We start from the raw sequence: 17,521 nt of genomic DNA, 5'->3' as shown, positions 1-17,521 counted from the left end.
CTGTCCGATTTTTCGAAGTAGACAAAAAATGTTACTTTGTCCGTCGTCTCCGACCAACAATTTTCGACGGATCCATCAAATAATGGATGAAACAGGAGGCCATCCGTCGCTAAGGCCCCTTTCACACATCAGTTTTTTGCCATCAGTCGCAATCCGTCAAATTGTGAAAAAAATGGATCTGGCAACTGATGCTGCTGGATCCGTTTTTTTCTCATAGACTTGTGGGCTGTGCCCAGATCACGGCGGCTCGCACACTGCTCCGCCCGCACAGCTGTAACCTTCACCGGTCACGTCCGGCATTGCACTGTGTGTATGAAAGTCATCGTGTGTGACTTGTGAAACGAGCCTGTGTGCGCGGTGACGTCACTGATGATCGTCCAATCCCGTGCAGTCTCTATTCTCCTGTCCACTAGATGTCGCTGTAAATAATCGTCCAAGCTCTCGGTATAGGGGATGTATTGAGAGGCGCTTTGGGAGAACGGCCTTGCGCATTCTGTCCTGTCAAAGGCATTCAACAGCGCGTGCGCAGTGTGGTCGCGCTCCTTCATTCTCTCCCCGCCAAGGTGAGGCCCTGCTTTGCTGCAGTCTAGGTCCACGTCTGCCGGTCTGGAGGCGGCTGCGCTGCGGTGAGCCGACCTCAGGGGGTCGCATTGTTGTAGTGAACGGGTGTCAGTGGCGGGATACGTGGTGCTGCGGTCCAGGCTGTCTGTGCTGGTAATATGACCTTGTGCATGTCCCTGTCTGTGCAGAGCTCTATCTCCACAAGGCAATACTGAGTGGTCGGATGGGCCTGAGCTGCACAGAAATCACAGCTAATGCTGCACGGTGACCTCCCCATAGGACATATCACAGCTAATGCTGCGCGGTGCCCTCCCCATAGGACATATCACAGCTAATGCTGCACGGTGCCCTCCCCATAGGACATATCACAGCTAATGCTGCGTGGTGCCCTCCCCATAGGACATATCACAGCTAATGCTGCGCGGTGCCCTCCCCATAGGACATATCACAGCTAATGCTGCACGGTGCTCTCCCCATAGGACATATCACAGCTAATGCTGCACGGTGCCCTCCCCATAGGACATATCACAGCTAATGCTGCGCGGTGCCCTCCCCATAGGACATATCACAGCTAATGCTGCGCGGTGCCCTCCCCATAGGACATATCACAGCTAATGCTGCGCGGTGCCCTCCCCATAGGACATATCACAGCTAATGCTGCGCGGTGCCCTCCCCATAGGACATATCACAGCTAATGCTGCGCGGTGCCCTCCCCATAGGACATATCACAGCTAATGCTGCGCGGTGCCCTCCCCATAGGACATATCACAGCTAATGCTGCGCGGTGCCCTCCCCATAGGACATATCACGGCTAATGCTGCGCGGTGCCCTCCCCATAGGAAACATCACGGCTAATGCTGCGCGGTGCCCTCCCCATAGGAAACATCACGGCTAATGCTGCGCGGTGCCCTCCCCATAGGAAACATCACGGCTAATGCTGCGCGGTGCCCTCCCCATAGGAAACATCACGGCTAATGCTGCGCGGTGCCCTCCCCATAGGAAACATCACGGCTAATGCTGCGCGGCGCCCTCCCCATAGGAAACATCACGGCTAATGCTGCGCGGCGCCCTCCCCATAGGAAACATCACGGCTAATGCTGCGCGGCGCCCTCCCCATAGGAAACATCACGGCTAATGCTGCGCGGCGCCCTCCCCATAGGAAACATCACGGCTAATGCTGCGCGGCGCCCTCCCCATAGGAAACATCACGGCTAATGCTGCGCGGCGCCCTCCCCATAGGAAACATCACGGCTAATGCTGCGCGGCGCCCTCCCCATAGGAAACATCACGGCTAATGCTGCGCGGCGCCCTCCCCATAGGAAACATCACGGCTAATGCTGCGCGGCGCCCTTCCCATAGGAAATATCACGGCTAATGCTTGCTTGCACGGTGGCCTCCCCATTGGGGACAGCTGCCGATGCTGCAGGGAGGTGGCAATGTGTACACTTCCATAGGATACAGAGCCTTAACGGCTTGAGCAACTTCTAAGCATTGTGCCTGCAGGTTAGACATAATTATTGTGGGGCTGTAGCCTAAAGGCCCTTTTACATTTAGCGATGCACCAGCGATCCAACCAGCGATCCGACCCGGTCAGGATCGCTGGTGCATCGCTAAATGATCGCTAGTGAGCTTTCATACAGAAAGATCTCACAGTGATGCAGCAGCGACGCAGCGCACGATACTTACCATTCACACACAGCGATCCTGCGTCCGCCCGCCCGCGTCCACGCGTCGCTCGTCGTCACAGCAGGAAGCCCAGCAGGAAGCGCCCGACGAGAAATGGAGCCGGACATTCTCGCGCGATCAGCGATGGACAGCGGGGGAGCCGGTCGCTGGTAAGTATCACACATAGCGATATCGCTAGCAATATCGCTATAACGTCACAAAACCAGTGACGTTTTAGCGATATTGCTAGCGATATTGCTTAGTGTAAAACCCCCTTTAATCAGGCATGTTCTGCCTCTGCTCCTCACTGTTCCCTACACAGCCCCTCCCCTTTGCTGGAGTGTCAGGTTCAGTGTATCCTTGGGATGGATGCAGAAGAGCAAAGAGGAGGATGTAGAGCACCAAAAACCAGTACAGTGCTGCTCTCTTCTGCATCAGATAGTGAGGTGCCAATGAGTCTGCATTGACAGATGACTAGCAGGACGTGTGCCTGTTACCTGCCGATCGTGTAGGTTTGTAGGGGGCGTGTACTGTCATTGGCACAGCTCACCTCCCGATGTGGAAGTCTTCTGCACTGGAGAGTCTTTCCAGTGGACAGATGTGGGCACTTCAAAAATAGGGAGCAGCACACCCCACATAACATTTTGATTCTGTAGCAAATGCCCTACAGAAAGACACGTTTAAAGGGAATCTGTCACCAGGTTTTTCTATCCTATCTGAGAGCAGGGGCAGAGACCTTGTTTCCAATGATGTTACTTACTGGGCTGATTGCTGAGTGGTTTTTTTTTTTCAGCAGTCGATTCATTGAGGACTAGTAAATCTGCAGTTATTTAACCCTCCAAAGTCATGAGCTCTGTATAACCTCAGTCCCACCACTTGATGACGGCTTTTTATATGCACTGTTCATAGTTAGAAACCTGCCAGTCACTAGCGGGTGAACATAGCAGAGTACATTGCTGAAGGTTTGCTAATCCTGTCAGAGTTGCAATCCTGATAATAAAACCCTGATTTATCAAAACTACAGCAAGGAGCCCAGTAAATAAGTCTCTAGAGCTTCTTGGCAACTTTGGCCACGTCTGAAATTGACTAGGTGCCACTGCTACATCATGATGCTTTAGAAGTCTATAGCGTCGGCTTGCGATACCTACACTATAGTGACAAGCAAGTCGTGAAATATCCAAAAGACTTGTTTGTTGCAATACAACAACATTGACTTCTGTAGCGCCGTGATGTAGCAATGGGGCCTATTGAACGTCCAACTGCTGCTGCCGCCAAAATTATGAATTGGATCTAGCCCAAAGAGAACCTGTCACTTTGTACACGCAGTCTGACCTGTGGACATCACGGTGTAGACAAGCTGAGCAGAACGATGTATAGGTTTGTTAGGAAAATGCCTTATAATTTCTATTTTATTCCTTGAAATCCCTCTTGTTTGCATGAGTCCAGTGGGCGGTCCTACTAGTGATTGACAGCTACCTCTGCTTGCACAGTCACACAGGTAAGACTGTCAATCCGTAGTAGACCCGCACACTTGACTCATATGCAAACAAACACCAGGGGACTTCCATAAAACACAAGCTGCTGTATAACATCCTGCCTGCAGATCAGAGACCATGTTCAACATGACAGGTTCCCTTTAATCTTTTCTCGCTTTATTACATGAGTAAATGTCTTTGATGGGAGCCCGGTAGTGCAGAGAGCTTCCTCCGCAGGCAGTAGATGCCGGCATCTGTGTAACAGTCGGGGCTGAGGTGACCATTGAGATGCTGCTGTCAGTCTAGGCTGGTGTGTGGCTTTTTAAAAAAACAAAAAAAATAAAGATTTGGAAATTAAGAAAGAAATGTAAAAAAGATAAACACATCTGGTCTGTGAAAATATAAATCCATGCAGTAGATGCTGTAATGAAGGGGAAAATACTCACTATGGCTGAATTGCATTTTATATCTTCTCACTTGGAATTTTTTCCCCGTTTATCAGAATGTTGTATGGTAAAATGAATCGTGTCCTTCAAAATTACAACTCATCCTGCAAAAATATACCAGCTCTGATACACCTATGTCGATAGAAGAATAAGTGTTATGCCTCTTGAAAGAAAGGGGTGTGAAGGACTGAGAGCAAAAATGAAGAACTGCCCTAGAGATTGAGGTTAAAGCAAACCTGTCTCCAGGTTAAGCCGATATGAGATGCAACCATCGCCCTTTGGGGCTGATATACAGCATTCTATAATGCTGTATATCTGCCCCCACCCTGACCTAGAAGAACTGAAAAATAACTTATACTCACCTGTGGGGCGGTCCGAGGGGTGTCGCTCTTCTTGGACCGGCACCTGCCTCCTTCTTGCGATTTTGTCCTCATGCTTGCTTCATGTGGATTAAGCGTCCCTGCATCATCCACACAGTCTGCTCGGCATCGCGCTCCTGCGCAGGAGAACTTCTCTGCCTTGTTGAGGGCAGAGGAAAGTCCTGCAGTGCGCAGATGCCGGGAAAGGTCAGAGAGGCCCAGCACCTGCGCACTGCAGGACTTTACTCTGCCCTCAACAGGGCAGATAACGTACGTCTGTGCAGGAGCGCGATGCCGAGGAGACTGTGTGGATGATGCAGGGATGCATCATACACATGAAGCAAGCAGGAGGACTACATCACAAGAAGGAGGGAGGTGCCTGACCAAGAAGAGTGACACTCCTCGGACCGGACCGTCCCGCAGGTGAGAAACTTATTTTTCTTCTCTTACAAGTCGAGTTGGGGGCCAGTATACAGTGTTATAGCATGCTATATGTCAGGCCTGAAAGTGTATCAGCCAAATCTGGTGACAGGTTCCCTTTAAATGGGGTTTCTTCATTTTCCAAACATGTCTTCTCTAATAAACAAAAAAAAAAAATTTCTCAATACAAAAATTTGGAAGCATTTTTTTCACATAACTTCTTATGCCGATTCTCAGTTATTTCTCATAGAAAACTTATGAATCAGTTAGCTGGGCGTTTACTGATCGGGGAGTGTACCTGTTGACACTGTCCAGTCAGTGCTGATTATACCAGGTGGGCTTCTCCGATACATATCCCCCCATTTCAACAAATAAACACCCAGTTAACTTCTTACATTTTCTGGGAGGAATACCTGAGGAACAGCGTAACGGTTAGGGCGCAGACAGATGTCCGTACAACACCGACAATTGCAATGCCCGTATTGACCGATGTCTCTCCTGACTTGGGCTGCTTAGGAATACGGTACATGCCGTCACACACGGCTCAGGAGAGTCGCCGGCCAGTCCGAGCATTGCATTCCTCGTGTGGGAAGTATGGCAGGCTGACCTGAATCAGTGATGCAGACACAGGGAAAGAGGTGAATATTCACTTACATACGCTTGACTCACTGGCGTGCAGCAGTAAATTTGTCTGGGGATAACATGCAAAAATAAGTTACATACACTGAAAGGCTACCCAAGCCCTATTTCAGGATACTATTGGTAAATTACACACACATTTACCTGACATATAAGCACTTTCTAAAACGGGTCCTCTTCACAGATGGCTGCTCATAATGCCAATGACCAAATTGGTTAGATCCATGAGATGTGAGGTGGGGAGTGGTGGTTGTACCAGTCTGTGTGCCCATGTTCAGTGCAGGGTCTCGGGGGAGGCTGCTGTCACCACAGCTGTTATCTGCTCCATTCACACTGTGCATCAGACATACCGTACATCCTAATCCTTAATATGGAGTTGGCTTTGATAATCATATCCTGTGATCATGATTGACAGATTTTATTATTCATTGAGGCTGCAAATGGGATATAGATTTTCTCTTTGTTTTATTTATTCTTAATATATCTTATGATCTAAACTTGCATGAAGTCACCCAGTGTAAAACTAAGAGCAGAGAGTGACTGGTATGGTGATGTCTGATGGATGTAACGTCTTTCTCCCTTCTCTTACAGCTTCTTTTTCATCCAATCCGTCCACTCTACCAGAACAATGTACGCTTGTGTCAGACTTATGTCCAACCCATCCCTGGTGAGTGCTTTACACTGCATCAGCTCTTTGTGGCCTAACGCTTTTAGGTCCGCACGGGTGGATGTGTTGCCTGTGGATGACAACAATGACCGACTTGTGGATGCGGTGTAACAGAAGCTGGCATTATTTTCCAAAATGGGTTGGAGGATCTACCCTCTCCCCTGACATCTGTTTTGTGCATTCTTGTGTTGCCACGAAAAGGCAAATCTGTAGCATCTCCTCTTAGAACTTGCTGCACTGTTTCTTTTGTTTTTCTTCTTGGAAATATAAGAATGCGAACAAATGTTTGTTTTGCATTGTCAGTTGTGCGTGTTACCAATCTACTTGTGCTATTGCCAAGAGGAGCTGCACAATACTGAATCATAAATGATATTCCGGAACGAGTATGTGTTTATTGATAGATGTATTGAGACAACTGTCAAATCTCCTTTACAAAAAAACTCAACTTGCTATGTTGCTGTTGAATATTATAAACATAAGGTCTGTTGTATATGCAGATGCTAAAATGCGCCCTCATAGCGGCCATCTGATGCCTTACAAGTACTTAATCAGATCTGTTGAAGGATGTACCGTAGTCTCTATCCCGCTGTATGGAAGACAGTGACTACACACCGCTTCGGGATAGAACAGAGGAGATCTAATGGTTAAAGGGGTTTTCCTCTATATTTTAAAGGGAATCTGTCCAGCAGGTTATTGCTACTCCATTTCAGAGCAGCACAATGTAGGGGGCGGATGCCAGTGATGACACTTTCTGGGCTGCTTGCTGTCATATTGATACAATCACAGTTTTATCTGCTGCAGATCTACCAGTTCTCTGAATGCTGAGCTCTGCATAACCCCACCCACATAATTGATTGGCAGCTTTGTGTAAACTGTGCATAGGCAGAAAGCTGCTAATCATTGTTGGGGTTATACAGAGCTCGTGGATTTGGTGGACTACATGGCAGTAGCTTTAATAATCTGCTGATAAAATTGAAATTTTATAAAATGTTTAAGTGACACAACTGGAATCAGGGCATCTACCTTATGCTGCTCACATTAGGGGGCTAAAACCGGTGACAGATTCCCTTTAAAGGGAACTTGTCACCCCCCTCCCAGGGTGTTTTTAACTAAAAGAGCCACCTTCAGCAGCACTAAGGCTGCATTCTGTGAAGGTGGCTCTTCTGTTTCTGACCCCCAGTAACTCCAAAATATTAACTTTTATAAATAGGTCTTGATACCTGTAATGCGTCCCATAGGTATGGTGTGTCTCCCTGAAGCAGCCGCCTCCCCGCCGTCAATCATGTCTATGTAGCCTCTAGGCCCCGCCTCCCATAGCCATCCATCATGCCCCTGTGCTGCCGTCTGGTCACGCTTCTCTGCCAATAGCCATTTAATGGCCTGGAGACCAGTGCTGTTTGTGAGGAAAGGAGCACTAACAAGGGCAGGAGGAGGTGTAATATGTAGAGATGCAATCATGTCCCCAACACATCTGTTCTAGGTGATTGACAGGTCTTTTCCAAAGTTAAAGACCTGTCAATCATCTCTAGTGGTGCTGGGAGAAGCTGGCCGGAGGTCCTGGACTAGTTTCATCGAATTCTTTAGTTCCTGGCCGGACCTTAAACCCCTTAGTGACAGAGCCAATTTGGTACTTAATGACCTGGCCAATATTTACAATTCTGACCACTGTCACTTTATGAGGATATAGCACTGGAAAGCTTCAACGTATCCTTCTGATTATTTTTTTTTCATGACATAATGTATTTCATGTTAGTGGTAAAATTTCTTCAATATGACTTGCGTTTATTTATGGAAAAAAAGGAAATTTGGCAAAAATTTTGAAAATCTTGCAATTTTTGCACCCTTAAATCATAACATTTCCCACATGTCTACTTTATATCAGATCAAATTTGGAAACATTGTTTTTTGTTAGGACATTATAAGGGTTAAAAGTTGACCAGCGATTTTTCTCATTCTTCCAACAAAACTGACAAAAATCTTTTTTTTTTTTTTTTTTTTTTTTTTGTAGGGCCCACCTCACATTTGATGTGAGTTTGGGTGGTCAATATAACAGAAAATGCGCAAAAGTGACACTATTCTAAAAACTGCACCCCTCAAGGTGCTCAAAACCATGTTTAAGAAGTTTATTAACCCTTCAGGTGCTTCACGAGAACTAAAGCAATGTGGAAGGAAAAAATGAACATTTTACTTTTTTCACAAAAAATTTAGTTTAGAACCAATTTTTTTATTTTCACAAGGGTACCAGGAGAAAATGGACCACTAAATTTGTTGTGCAATTTCTCCTGAGCATGCCAATACCCCGTATGTGGGGGAAAGCCACTGTTTGGGTGCATGGCAGGGCTCAGAAGGGAGGGAGCACCGTTTGACCTTTTGAAAGCAAAATTGGCTGGAATCAATGGTGGCTCCATGTCGCATTTGGAGACCCCTCAATTCTAACTCCAACCATAACCCTAGCCATACCCCCAACTCTAGCCCTAATGGAAATAAATTCTTTTTTTCTTTATTTTATTTTTACCTTAGGTGGGTGATAAAGTGCGGGGGTTGATTTACAACTTTTTTTTGTTTTTGTTTTTAATTTTGATTACGGTGGTAGGTTCTTTCACAGTGATCAAAATGAACCAATAGGAAAAATTTCCTATTGTTGACGGGTGCTAGCCAGCAGATCTTGGTGCGTGCGCCCGACAATTTCTCCCGGAAGAAGACGCCCGGAGGACTTCACGGGGGGATGCAGGGACACCAGAGGTACCGGGGGAGGATCGGGGGACCTCATTTCTCTCTCCATTGACCGACCCAAATCATGTTCTCTGGGGTCTCCGCTACCACCAGTAGCAGAGACCCTGGAGAAATTCCGACTTTGGGGTTGCTATACAATTATAAAAAGCGGCGCTGAGGCATAACTACCCTTAACTGCCGCTGTTAAAAGGCGTATCGGCAGTCATTAAAGGTAATCTGTCACCCCTTTTTTGAGATATCATATAATGATATCATTCAATTGTGTGTCACATAAGGATTCTCTTAGTACTTTTGCTTCCGCCTGACCCCGCACCTTTCATGCATAAATACCTTGTTTATATCGGTTCAGATGTATGTAAACTGCCGCTGTCCAGTCCGATGGGCGGGGCTTATTCAACTGCTCCCCCTCCCCTCCCTGTCTTGCTCTACGCATTTCTTCTTGTGTAGAGCAAGACAGGGAGGGGGGAGCAGGTGAATAAGCCCCGCCCATCGGACCAGACCGTTGCAGTTTACATACATCTGAACCGATATAAAAAATATGCATGAAAGGTGTGGGGTCAGGGGGAAGCAAAAGTACTAAGAGAATCCTTATGTGACACACAATTGAAATCATTATATGATCTCTCAAAAAAGGGATGACAGACTCCCTTTAATGAGAACCTGTCACCAGAGTAAAGATTAGCCTGCAAATATGGGGTTAATTAAAATGATCTTTATTCCCCAGCTGCGCTCTGGTTTCAGTCATGGCGGTGGCATCTGCACGGGTTCACTCACCGCTCTGAATATAGTGAATAGCGGCTGTCAGTCAGGGCCGGAGGTGCAGTTACAGACGCTATTCTCTATACTCAGAGCGGTGACTGAGCCGACACTGGAACTTTTCATTAAAAATAAATAAATGCACACCTGGCTGCAATCACGCAGCCCGGCTCTGATTTCATGGTGCTTATGGTTTTTGCTTCTCATATGTAACCTCTTGTTGCTTTGCCCCCACAGGTGAGGAATGGCGCATGCCTGCTCTGCAGACCTCTCTCCACTACCCTGCTGAGCCAACCTTCAGCCAAGACAGAGCAGGTATAGGCAAACTCCTAAACAGTCTTGGTCTCTGCAGACACAAAGTTTACACTGTCAATCACATAATCTGATCATATAATGCAGATGCACAAGTCAAAAATACAACGGGGAGGGGCTGTATTGCAGGAAAAATAAAGCTCTTGAAACAAAATAATGAAAAAAAAACAAGGGAACAGGGGTTAACATTAGAATAATTGAAGTAAAACTTGCCAAATTTATAGTTTCTAGTGTTCCGCTAAGAATGTATTTCTGCCGCTATCTCTAAATGTAAAAATAGGCAAAACACAAGCCGCGGAGACACCATCACATGTTTCTCAACGCAAGCAATGACTAGCCAGGTCTTTGCCCTTCCCGTGGTTGTTCCTTCCCGGGGAGTCTCCAATGAAGGAAACCACCTATGCCAAAACATGGTATCCATCCACAGACAGCTGTTTCGGGGTATTGCCCCTCATCAGTGTGGAGTAGGAAACTGGCCAGTAGGAGCAATGCCTAGTAGAAGACTGTGAAAAATGAGGATGAATGAACTCATGGAGATCAACATCCAACACTGCGGAGACACCATCACATGTTTCTCAACGCAGTGATTCTAGAGCAATGCCCCCATCCCTTATGGGAAGTATGTAAGACTGCCCTTCTCGTGGTTGTTCCTTCCCGGGGAAAGACCTGGCTAGTCATTGCTTGCGTTGAGAAACGTGATGGTGTCTCTGCGGCTTGTGTTTTGCATATTTTTACATATTTTCCATAAGGGATGGGGGTATTGCTCTAGAATCACTGCGCTGAGAAACGTGATGGTGTCTCCGCAGTGTTGGATGTTGATCTCCCATGAGTTCATTCATCCTCATTTTTTGCTATCTCTAAATGTGACCTTGGGTCTGTAGAGATGTGAGGAAATCTGCATGAGTCCAGAGTTAGATAATTGGGTGGGAGGCATCATGTCGGCAGCGGTCACATCTGTACAGCATTGTGTAGGAGTCACCGGCTGTAGGGTGATGATCAGTGACAGTAACGATTACGCTATATATACTTGTTGGCACACTTTGCCTGTTCTTACTGCATTACTGGAGCTGCCAGGTTTTATGAAAACAGCCCCCAGTGCTGTCCAGTATTAGTGGGCTATTAGACTAGGGTTCCCCAACTCCAGTCCTCAAGGCCCACCAACAGGCCATGTTTTCAGGATTTCCCTTGTATTGTACAGGTGATGCAATTATCACCTGGGCAATACTAAGGAAATCCTGAAAACATGACCTGTTGGTGGGCCTTGACGACTGGAGTTGGGGAACCCTGTATTAGACCATTTGGAGGGGCATTTTCAAATATTCTTATTTTCATCTTATCTTATTCCCCTTGTAACTGAGGCTGGTATATTCGTCCCAGTTACAGGGGAAATGCAGCCTCATGACTGGGAAGGTTCACATGACCGTATTTAAAAAAAAAAAAAAAAAATCAGATTAGGACGAAGGCACAGATGGTAATTGTCTGTGCCTTCTCTGTGGGGCTTCTGCAGCTACATGATGGTGTGTAGCTGTGCTCCTATGCAGTGACGTTTTAGAACATGGGCGATCTGGAAGCAGTTAAAGGGGATATCCAGGATTTTGTGAAAAACAAAAAAGTGCCTAAGCACTAACAGGCAAGTAGTTGCTACCTGTCTGTTGTGTCCGCATCATTCTTCACCATTACAGAGCGGTTACAGATCACTCTTGCCGTTGATTCAGCTGCCTCTGATGTCGCGTCGACAGGGTGGCGGATTCTTCTCTGCCCTGTTGAGAAGGCGAGACTTCCGACAAAATTTTTGATTGATAGCTGGATTCCTGCTTCCTAACTGAGGGAGCAGACTGTCAATCAGAATGACTGACTTAAGAAGTCACGCCCCATCGACAGGGCAGAAAAGAATCCTCCGCTGTATCAAGTTGACGTCAACAGAGGCTGCTGAATCGTTGGCAAGAACGGGTTCCTGCCTCTGTGTGGCGGTGAAGTACGGCGCCAAGCACAGTAGACAGGTAAGTAGAAACTAGCTGCCTGTTAGCACATGGGAAAATCAAATATTGTACCTAATGACCTGGATATCCCCTGTCAAAAAAAAATATATATACAAAGCGGGCCAAAAGGTCTTTCCTGGCTCCTTGTAGACGTGTCTGTGGCTATGCTTTATGTATGCGCTGAGCTTTCACCAAATGAGCCAGGTTCATACTGTTTGAATTGCCAATGCGTCTTTTTGTCTTGTGTCAATGCTCTTCTTGCTTGTCTTTCCCAGATGGCTCTGGTTCCAGCTCGAGGAATTCAGAGCAGCGCTGTGTGCCGGGATATTGATACTGCTGCAAAATTTATTGGTGCCGGAGCTGCCACTGTAGGAGTAGCCGGTTCTGGTGCCGGTATAGGTACAGTGTTCGGCAGCCTCATTATTGGATATGCCAGGTAAAGGAATTTTAAGCCATTTCTTTTTGGATTATCTATACCATATCCTCACACACTAAATGCGTCACAGTAGTAGTAAAACTTCATCCTAAAGTCATAAGTTGAACTGTTTCCAGTTTCAGAAACTGCAGGTTTCAACCAAGTGTAACTGTCTGAAGGCCTCTAACGATGACAAAACCTATTGGGCCTTATTTAGACTGACATTGCACTGGAGGAAGATGCTCCAAATTCATTACAAGGTCTTTGATCAATGTGGCACATCTTACAACTGGTGTGCGCCTCCTCCAGAAATGTTACTCTAGTCATGGGCTGGCTTACATCTCTCGTATAGCTTAGGCCACTTTTGTAGCACAAAATTTGTATTTGATGGAGCGGCTTTTGCAAAACTTTTGGCGTTTCATGGAGTTCTGCTCAAGAATTCTGGCTAAGACTCCCTGAGCCTCTCTTATGACTCTGAAGCCTGAGCTGTCACTCAAAGAGGTGGGGGTGAAGATAGAGGGAAAACAAGCAGGTGGGAAGGTGTATCTAAATGATTGTCCCCTCCACGGAGCACCGAGCAGAGGAACCAAGTTTGAACAGTCATTTTGTGCTGTCAATCCCTTTTTAAAGGGAATCTGTTGTCTGATTTCATGCTGCCCAACCCACGAGCAGGATGAATTGGCTTTGTTCATGACGGCATCCAGCTGGAGATAAGACTAGTCTGGTGCCGCGCTCGGCCAACTTCTCTGTGTTGAAGCAGGTGACTGATGGGTCTCTTCCATAGCGTAAAGGGCATGTCACACTAAGAGATATCGCTAGCAATATCGCTATAACTTGTGACGTTATAGCGATATTGCTAGCGATATCGCTGTGTGTGATACTTACCTACAACCCGCTCCCCCGCTGCTGATCGCGTGAGAACAGGCTGGACTGTTTCTCGTCGTCAGCTTCCTGCGGTGCTTCCTGCTGTGACGAGGAGCGACGCGTGGAGTCGGGCGGGAGGACGCAGGATCGCCTGGTGTGAGAGGTAAGTAGCGACCCCCGTCCCCAGCGATGTCGCTGGTGAGATCTGCCTGTGTGGCAGCTCACTAGCGACCACTTAGCGATGTACCAGCGATCCTGACCGCATCATATCGCTGGTCGGGATCGCTGGTACATCGCTAAGTGTGACAGTACCTTAAGGCCTGACGATTATCTCTGCTCCAGCTACGGTCCCTGGTGCTTCAGAGAAACGCGGCTGTGATTCATGCTGCCTGCCATTTTGGACAGTGTGAATCAGATGACTGGTTCCCTTTAATGTCATGTTAGGCTTATAAGCTGGAGTCCTACTAGAGTCTCGCTTGCATAAGTCGTCTTGGCGTAATGGTGGCACTATCAAAAGAGACATTTTATGCCTAGTATCTAAAGGTTGATGCTTCCATTGCTTTCACAACTGGGATATTTAAACCCCCATCCCTCTGCTTTACTAGGCTAGTTGGACCCTTGGCTAGCTACTTCTTTTAGCCCATTATTTTAACATTTCCATTGTGCATGAACATAAATAAGAAAACTGCCAGTAATGTAAATTATATGTAGAATGGCAGCATGGTCAGCATCACCAGTTCACAAACATCAGTCTATAGCCGGCTTTGTAGTGTCTGAATAGATAAAGGCCTGTGGTTTTCAGATGAGCCCTAAGCAAAAACACAAAGGTCTCTGTTGATCAAGACTAATGAGAACAATACCTCTTAAAGAATTTAGTCCAGCTGTATAGTGGCGTTTGTGTTCATGCACCTCACCACAAATCTAAATCTTACTCCAGTCAGGTACGCCACAGCTCATCTTTAATTAGACCAGCTGCGATGTTGTGCCCCCATCCCGCCTCATTTTGGCAAAGTTGAGATTAGCATGAAACATCTAAAGTTACAAAATTTGCAATTACCCCAACCCCCCAAAAAAAAAAAAATATTTGGTAAGCTTATGTTTTGGAACGTGACCTAAAAGAGCCACAATAAAATCTTTTCTTTGCAGATTTCAGTCACTTTTTATAGGTTGATGTCAAGAATCTGTTGCTGACTTTAGACGTTGTGTAAAATCTCTGTATGGTGACATTGAACCATACTTTGCTGTGGCTTTCTGGTACATTTTCCAATGTTTAAATCCATATCTAGGCTCTAAAAGGTTTTCCCTCTACTGGATAATGCCAACCTAATTGATTCAGGACTCCAATTAAAATAAAAACTGTATTCACTTACCTCCTGCATCGGCGCCACTCCAGCACTGACGTGACCGGACTTTGTCACATGTCAGCTGCAGCCAGTGAACGACCGTAGAACGACACCACGGTAGGAAGTGAGCATACACCGAATTGCGATCCTGAATCAATGGGGTTCTCGAGTAGGTGACTTTTTTTTTTTTTTTTTCCTTCAGTCAGATTTCTTAAATAACTTTCTCTAGGATATTTGTTTTGCAATTTGTTTTTTGTTTTGTTTTTAAAAATCTATTTTTCTTCTCCCTCCTCTATAGGAACCCATCTCTTAAGCAGCAGTTGTTCTCCTACGCCATCTTGGGCTTTGCCCTGTCTGAAGCTATGGGGCTGTTCTGTCTCATGGTTGCTTTCCTCATCCTGTTTGCCATGTGAAGTATCTCCTGTTCTTCAGGTTCCTGTATATCTACCAGTGGCCGATGGCTCTGTTTTGGGGGGTGGTTCCCCTGGCGCACGACCTGCTGTTGAAGTCTGGGAAATAAATTTAACAAAAAAAAAAAGGTTCTGTGTTGGTTTTCATCTTTCTTCCGTTAATACTATAAGGAGCTGCAGATCTCCTACATACTGCCCAAGACCAGCCCCTCACAGTGAAGTAAATGACACCTGGCAGAGAGTCCAGGATTGTAATCTGCAGTTTTCATCCACTCGTAATGGAAAGATCGGAAATGGGTAGAGTTGATGGACTTTACACCACGTAATCTGCACAGTCTGAATATGGAGTTCTTATTGTCCCTTTATTCTTTTTCACCTTGCAGTATTGGGAATGGCCATCTGCAAAGTGAGCGGTGCCTAGAAATGCACCATTTACATCAGTGCAGTGTTAGGTGTCATGCCTGCAGTAAGGTGGGGAAACACTAGCTGCCCACGAAGTGTCTGTATGTCAGATCTGTGGGCTCTCTCTGATGCATGGTGCCACATTGAGGACCTGTGTGACAATATGTGGTGGAGTATGTCAGGGGAATCGGGGAGTATGTCTCATTTGGTAAAAAAAAAAAAAAAAATGCATAATATTTCTGTAATTGATTTTTTTTCTGAATATTTCTGATGCAGATGTCAAGAATGCTCCACAGGTCAATTCCCTCAGCATGTAAGAAACAGATTAACAAATGTCATCCACTTTACTGGAGCTGTAATACACAGGCTTACGCTCAATAAAATAGCCAACAACAAAAAAAAACAAACCAAATACTCCCAGTAAGGAGTTAAAAGGGTCCCCCTTAAATGCTTTGGTCACACATTTAAAATAATAAAGATAATTCCCACGCCAGCACCGTTTAAGCAATGGTGGTGCCGTTGTGACATTGGCTGCAGCGCTTATGTGGCATAATCGGCAGCCACTAATGGGCTGCAGCACTCCCTCATCCTGCGGAGATAACTCTGATGTCGGGAAGATGCAAGTGGCCCATGTGAGCGCTGGACTGCCCGGCACAGACATTGTAACTTTGCCAATGTTTTTTTTTATTTTTTCCCTATTAAAACGGTACTATAGCAATTAACCCTTACAACTGCCAATACGAACTTAAACTGAGTGCTAGGGAGCATTATTCCCTTATCGCCTTTTTAAAACTCAACTGGGAATAAGGGTATTGCGCCCTCCAGAGGCCGAAAATCTCTGGTGTCTCTGCTATCGTGTGTAAATGAGGCTCTGGAGAACACAAACAATCGGGGCCGGAGCTTACGGTTCCCAATCGTGATCACCATTATTCAATGATCATCATGTAAAACAAGTATGCCCACTATTAAAATAATTTTCTCTTTTGACATGATATACATGTCAGTGGAGAGAGAAATTGTCCCCAAGCTCCCCCGGTACCTCCCCCATCCCCTGGTCCCTCCTCTGCCTCCTCTTTATGAAATAAAAAATGGTGGGCATATGCGCATTGTGCCCGCTAAAATCAGCCGGTACCCGACAACAGCGAGTATTTTTCCTATTGGTTCTTTTGATCACCGTGATAAGACCCCCCCATCACAGTGAACATAAGCCAATAATTAAATCATCCCCTTAGATTTTATTTTTTTAATCATTTATTCTTTGGTAGGGTATGGGATAGTTTTCTCAAAAGTGAAAAAATGCCAATATGACTAGTGTTGAGCACAAGTGCTCGCTACTCGAGTTTGCATCGGGGTGATCAGGTATGCACAGATTATATTGCAGAGGCTCGAGTCTCCGGCCCTGGGCAAAAGTGGGGCCCCAAATGCTCACATATTGCACCATCACACAAACATTTCGGTTGTATTTACCATGTGCGGAGTTTTAAATGAGCAAGTGATCGACAATATTGAAGTCGTTCGATGCTTATTTCCAAGTTTCTTTACAGCGGCTGAAGAATGATAGGGACAGATAGTCCTCGATACAGTATAATGCAGGTCACATATAGTATAATGTATACACACAATACTCACCACCTTGTTCCCCGCTCTGCTCCGGTCTCATCGGCTCCACGGCTGGCACAGTGTGGCGCACGAAGTGATGTCATCGCGCACCTGCTGAGTCACAAGCAGAGGGGGAGTGATGGGAGAGGGAGTGTCATCTGACTCCTCTCTCCTCCATCATTGCTTTCAACTGTATTGGCATCTATGATGCTAAGTGGGATGGGGCGGCGCCGGGAACCTTTTACTCATTGGCACTATATCGGCCGTGTGGGGTGCTGCTAATAGTGGCACACCACAGACTGGGGGCCCCTGGAGGAGTGGGGTCCTAGGCAGCTGCCTGATCTGCCTGCCCCTAACGATGGCCCTGCTCCACCCCATACGTTTTGCAGCTGTTGGGCAAAAAACATGCACTTCCGATGCAAACTAGCGAGCACTTGCGCTCAACGCTAATGACATTCAATATGATGACCTAATAT

General features: G+C 46.3%; 1 protein-coding gene across 2 annotated transcripts; it reads left to right on the top strand.

The window, feature by feature from the left end:
- Window positions 1–412: 412 nt before the first annotated feature.
- Window positions 413–15,173, top strand: ATP5MC2 (ATP synthase membrane subunit c locus 2). Of its 2 annotated transcripts, none has more exons than XM_073546236.1 (5): window positions 413–563; window positions 6,157–6,232; window positions 9,959–10,036; window positions 12,288–12,448; window positions 14,933–15,173. In XM_073546236.1, exons 2-5 carry the CDS (start codon window positions 6,194–6,196, stop codon window positions 15,045–15,047), a joined length of 393 nt encoding a protein of 130 aa, XP_073402337.1. In that variant the 5' UTR covers window positions 413–563; window positions 6,157–6,193; the 3' UTR covers window positions 15,048–15,173. The 2 variants fall into 2 exon arrangements, with proteins under 2 accessions (XP_073402337.1, XP_073402338.1); XM_073546237.1 differs by having other exon boundaries at window positions 480–626.
- The last annotated feature ends 2,348 nt before the right edge of the window (window positions 15,174–17,521 follow it).

This window comes from Dendrobates tinctorius, unplaced genomic scaffold, assembly GCF_039654945.1.
Source record: "Dendrobates tinctorius isolate UK_male_01 unplaced genomic scaffold, ASM3965494v1 ptg000145l, whole genome shotgun sequence".
Lineage (NCBI taxonomy): Eukaryota > Metazoa > Chordata > Amphibia > Anura > Dendrobatidae > Dendrobates > Dendrobates tinctorius.
Note: the sequence above shows the minus strand (reverse complement) of the source record. Positions and strands in the feature narration are given on the sequence as shown.

Bases quoted from the DNA above. Each gene is read 5' to 3' on its own strand.
- ATP5MC2 (XM_073546236.1), top strand. From the start codon at position 6,194: ATGTACGCTTGTGTCAGACTTATGTCCAACCCATCCCTG. The intron at 6,233-9,958 runs GTGAGTGCTTTA...TTGCCCCCACAG, and splicing joins TTATGTCCAACCCATCCCTG to GTGAGGAATGGCGCATGCCT. The intron at 12,449-14,932 runs GTAAAGGAATTT...CCTCCTCTATAG, and splicing joins CTCATTATTGGATATGCCAG to GAACCCATCTCTTAAGCAGC.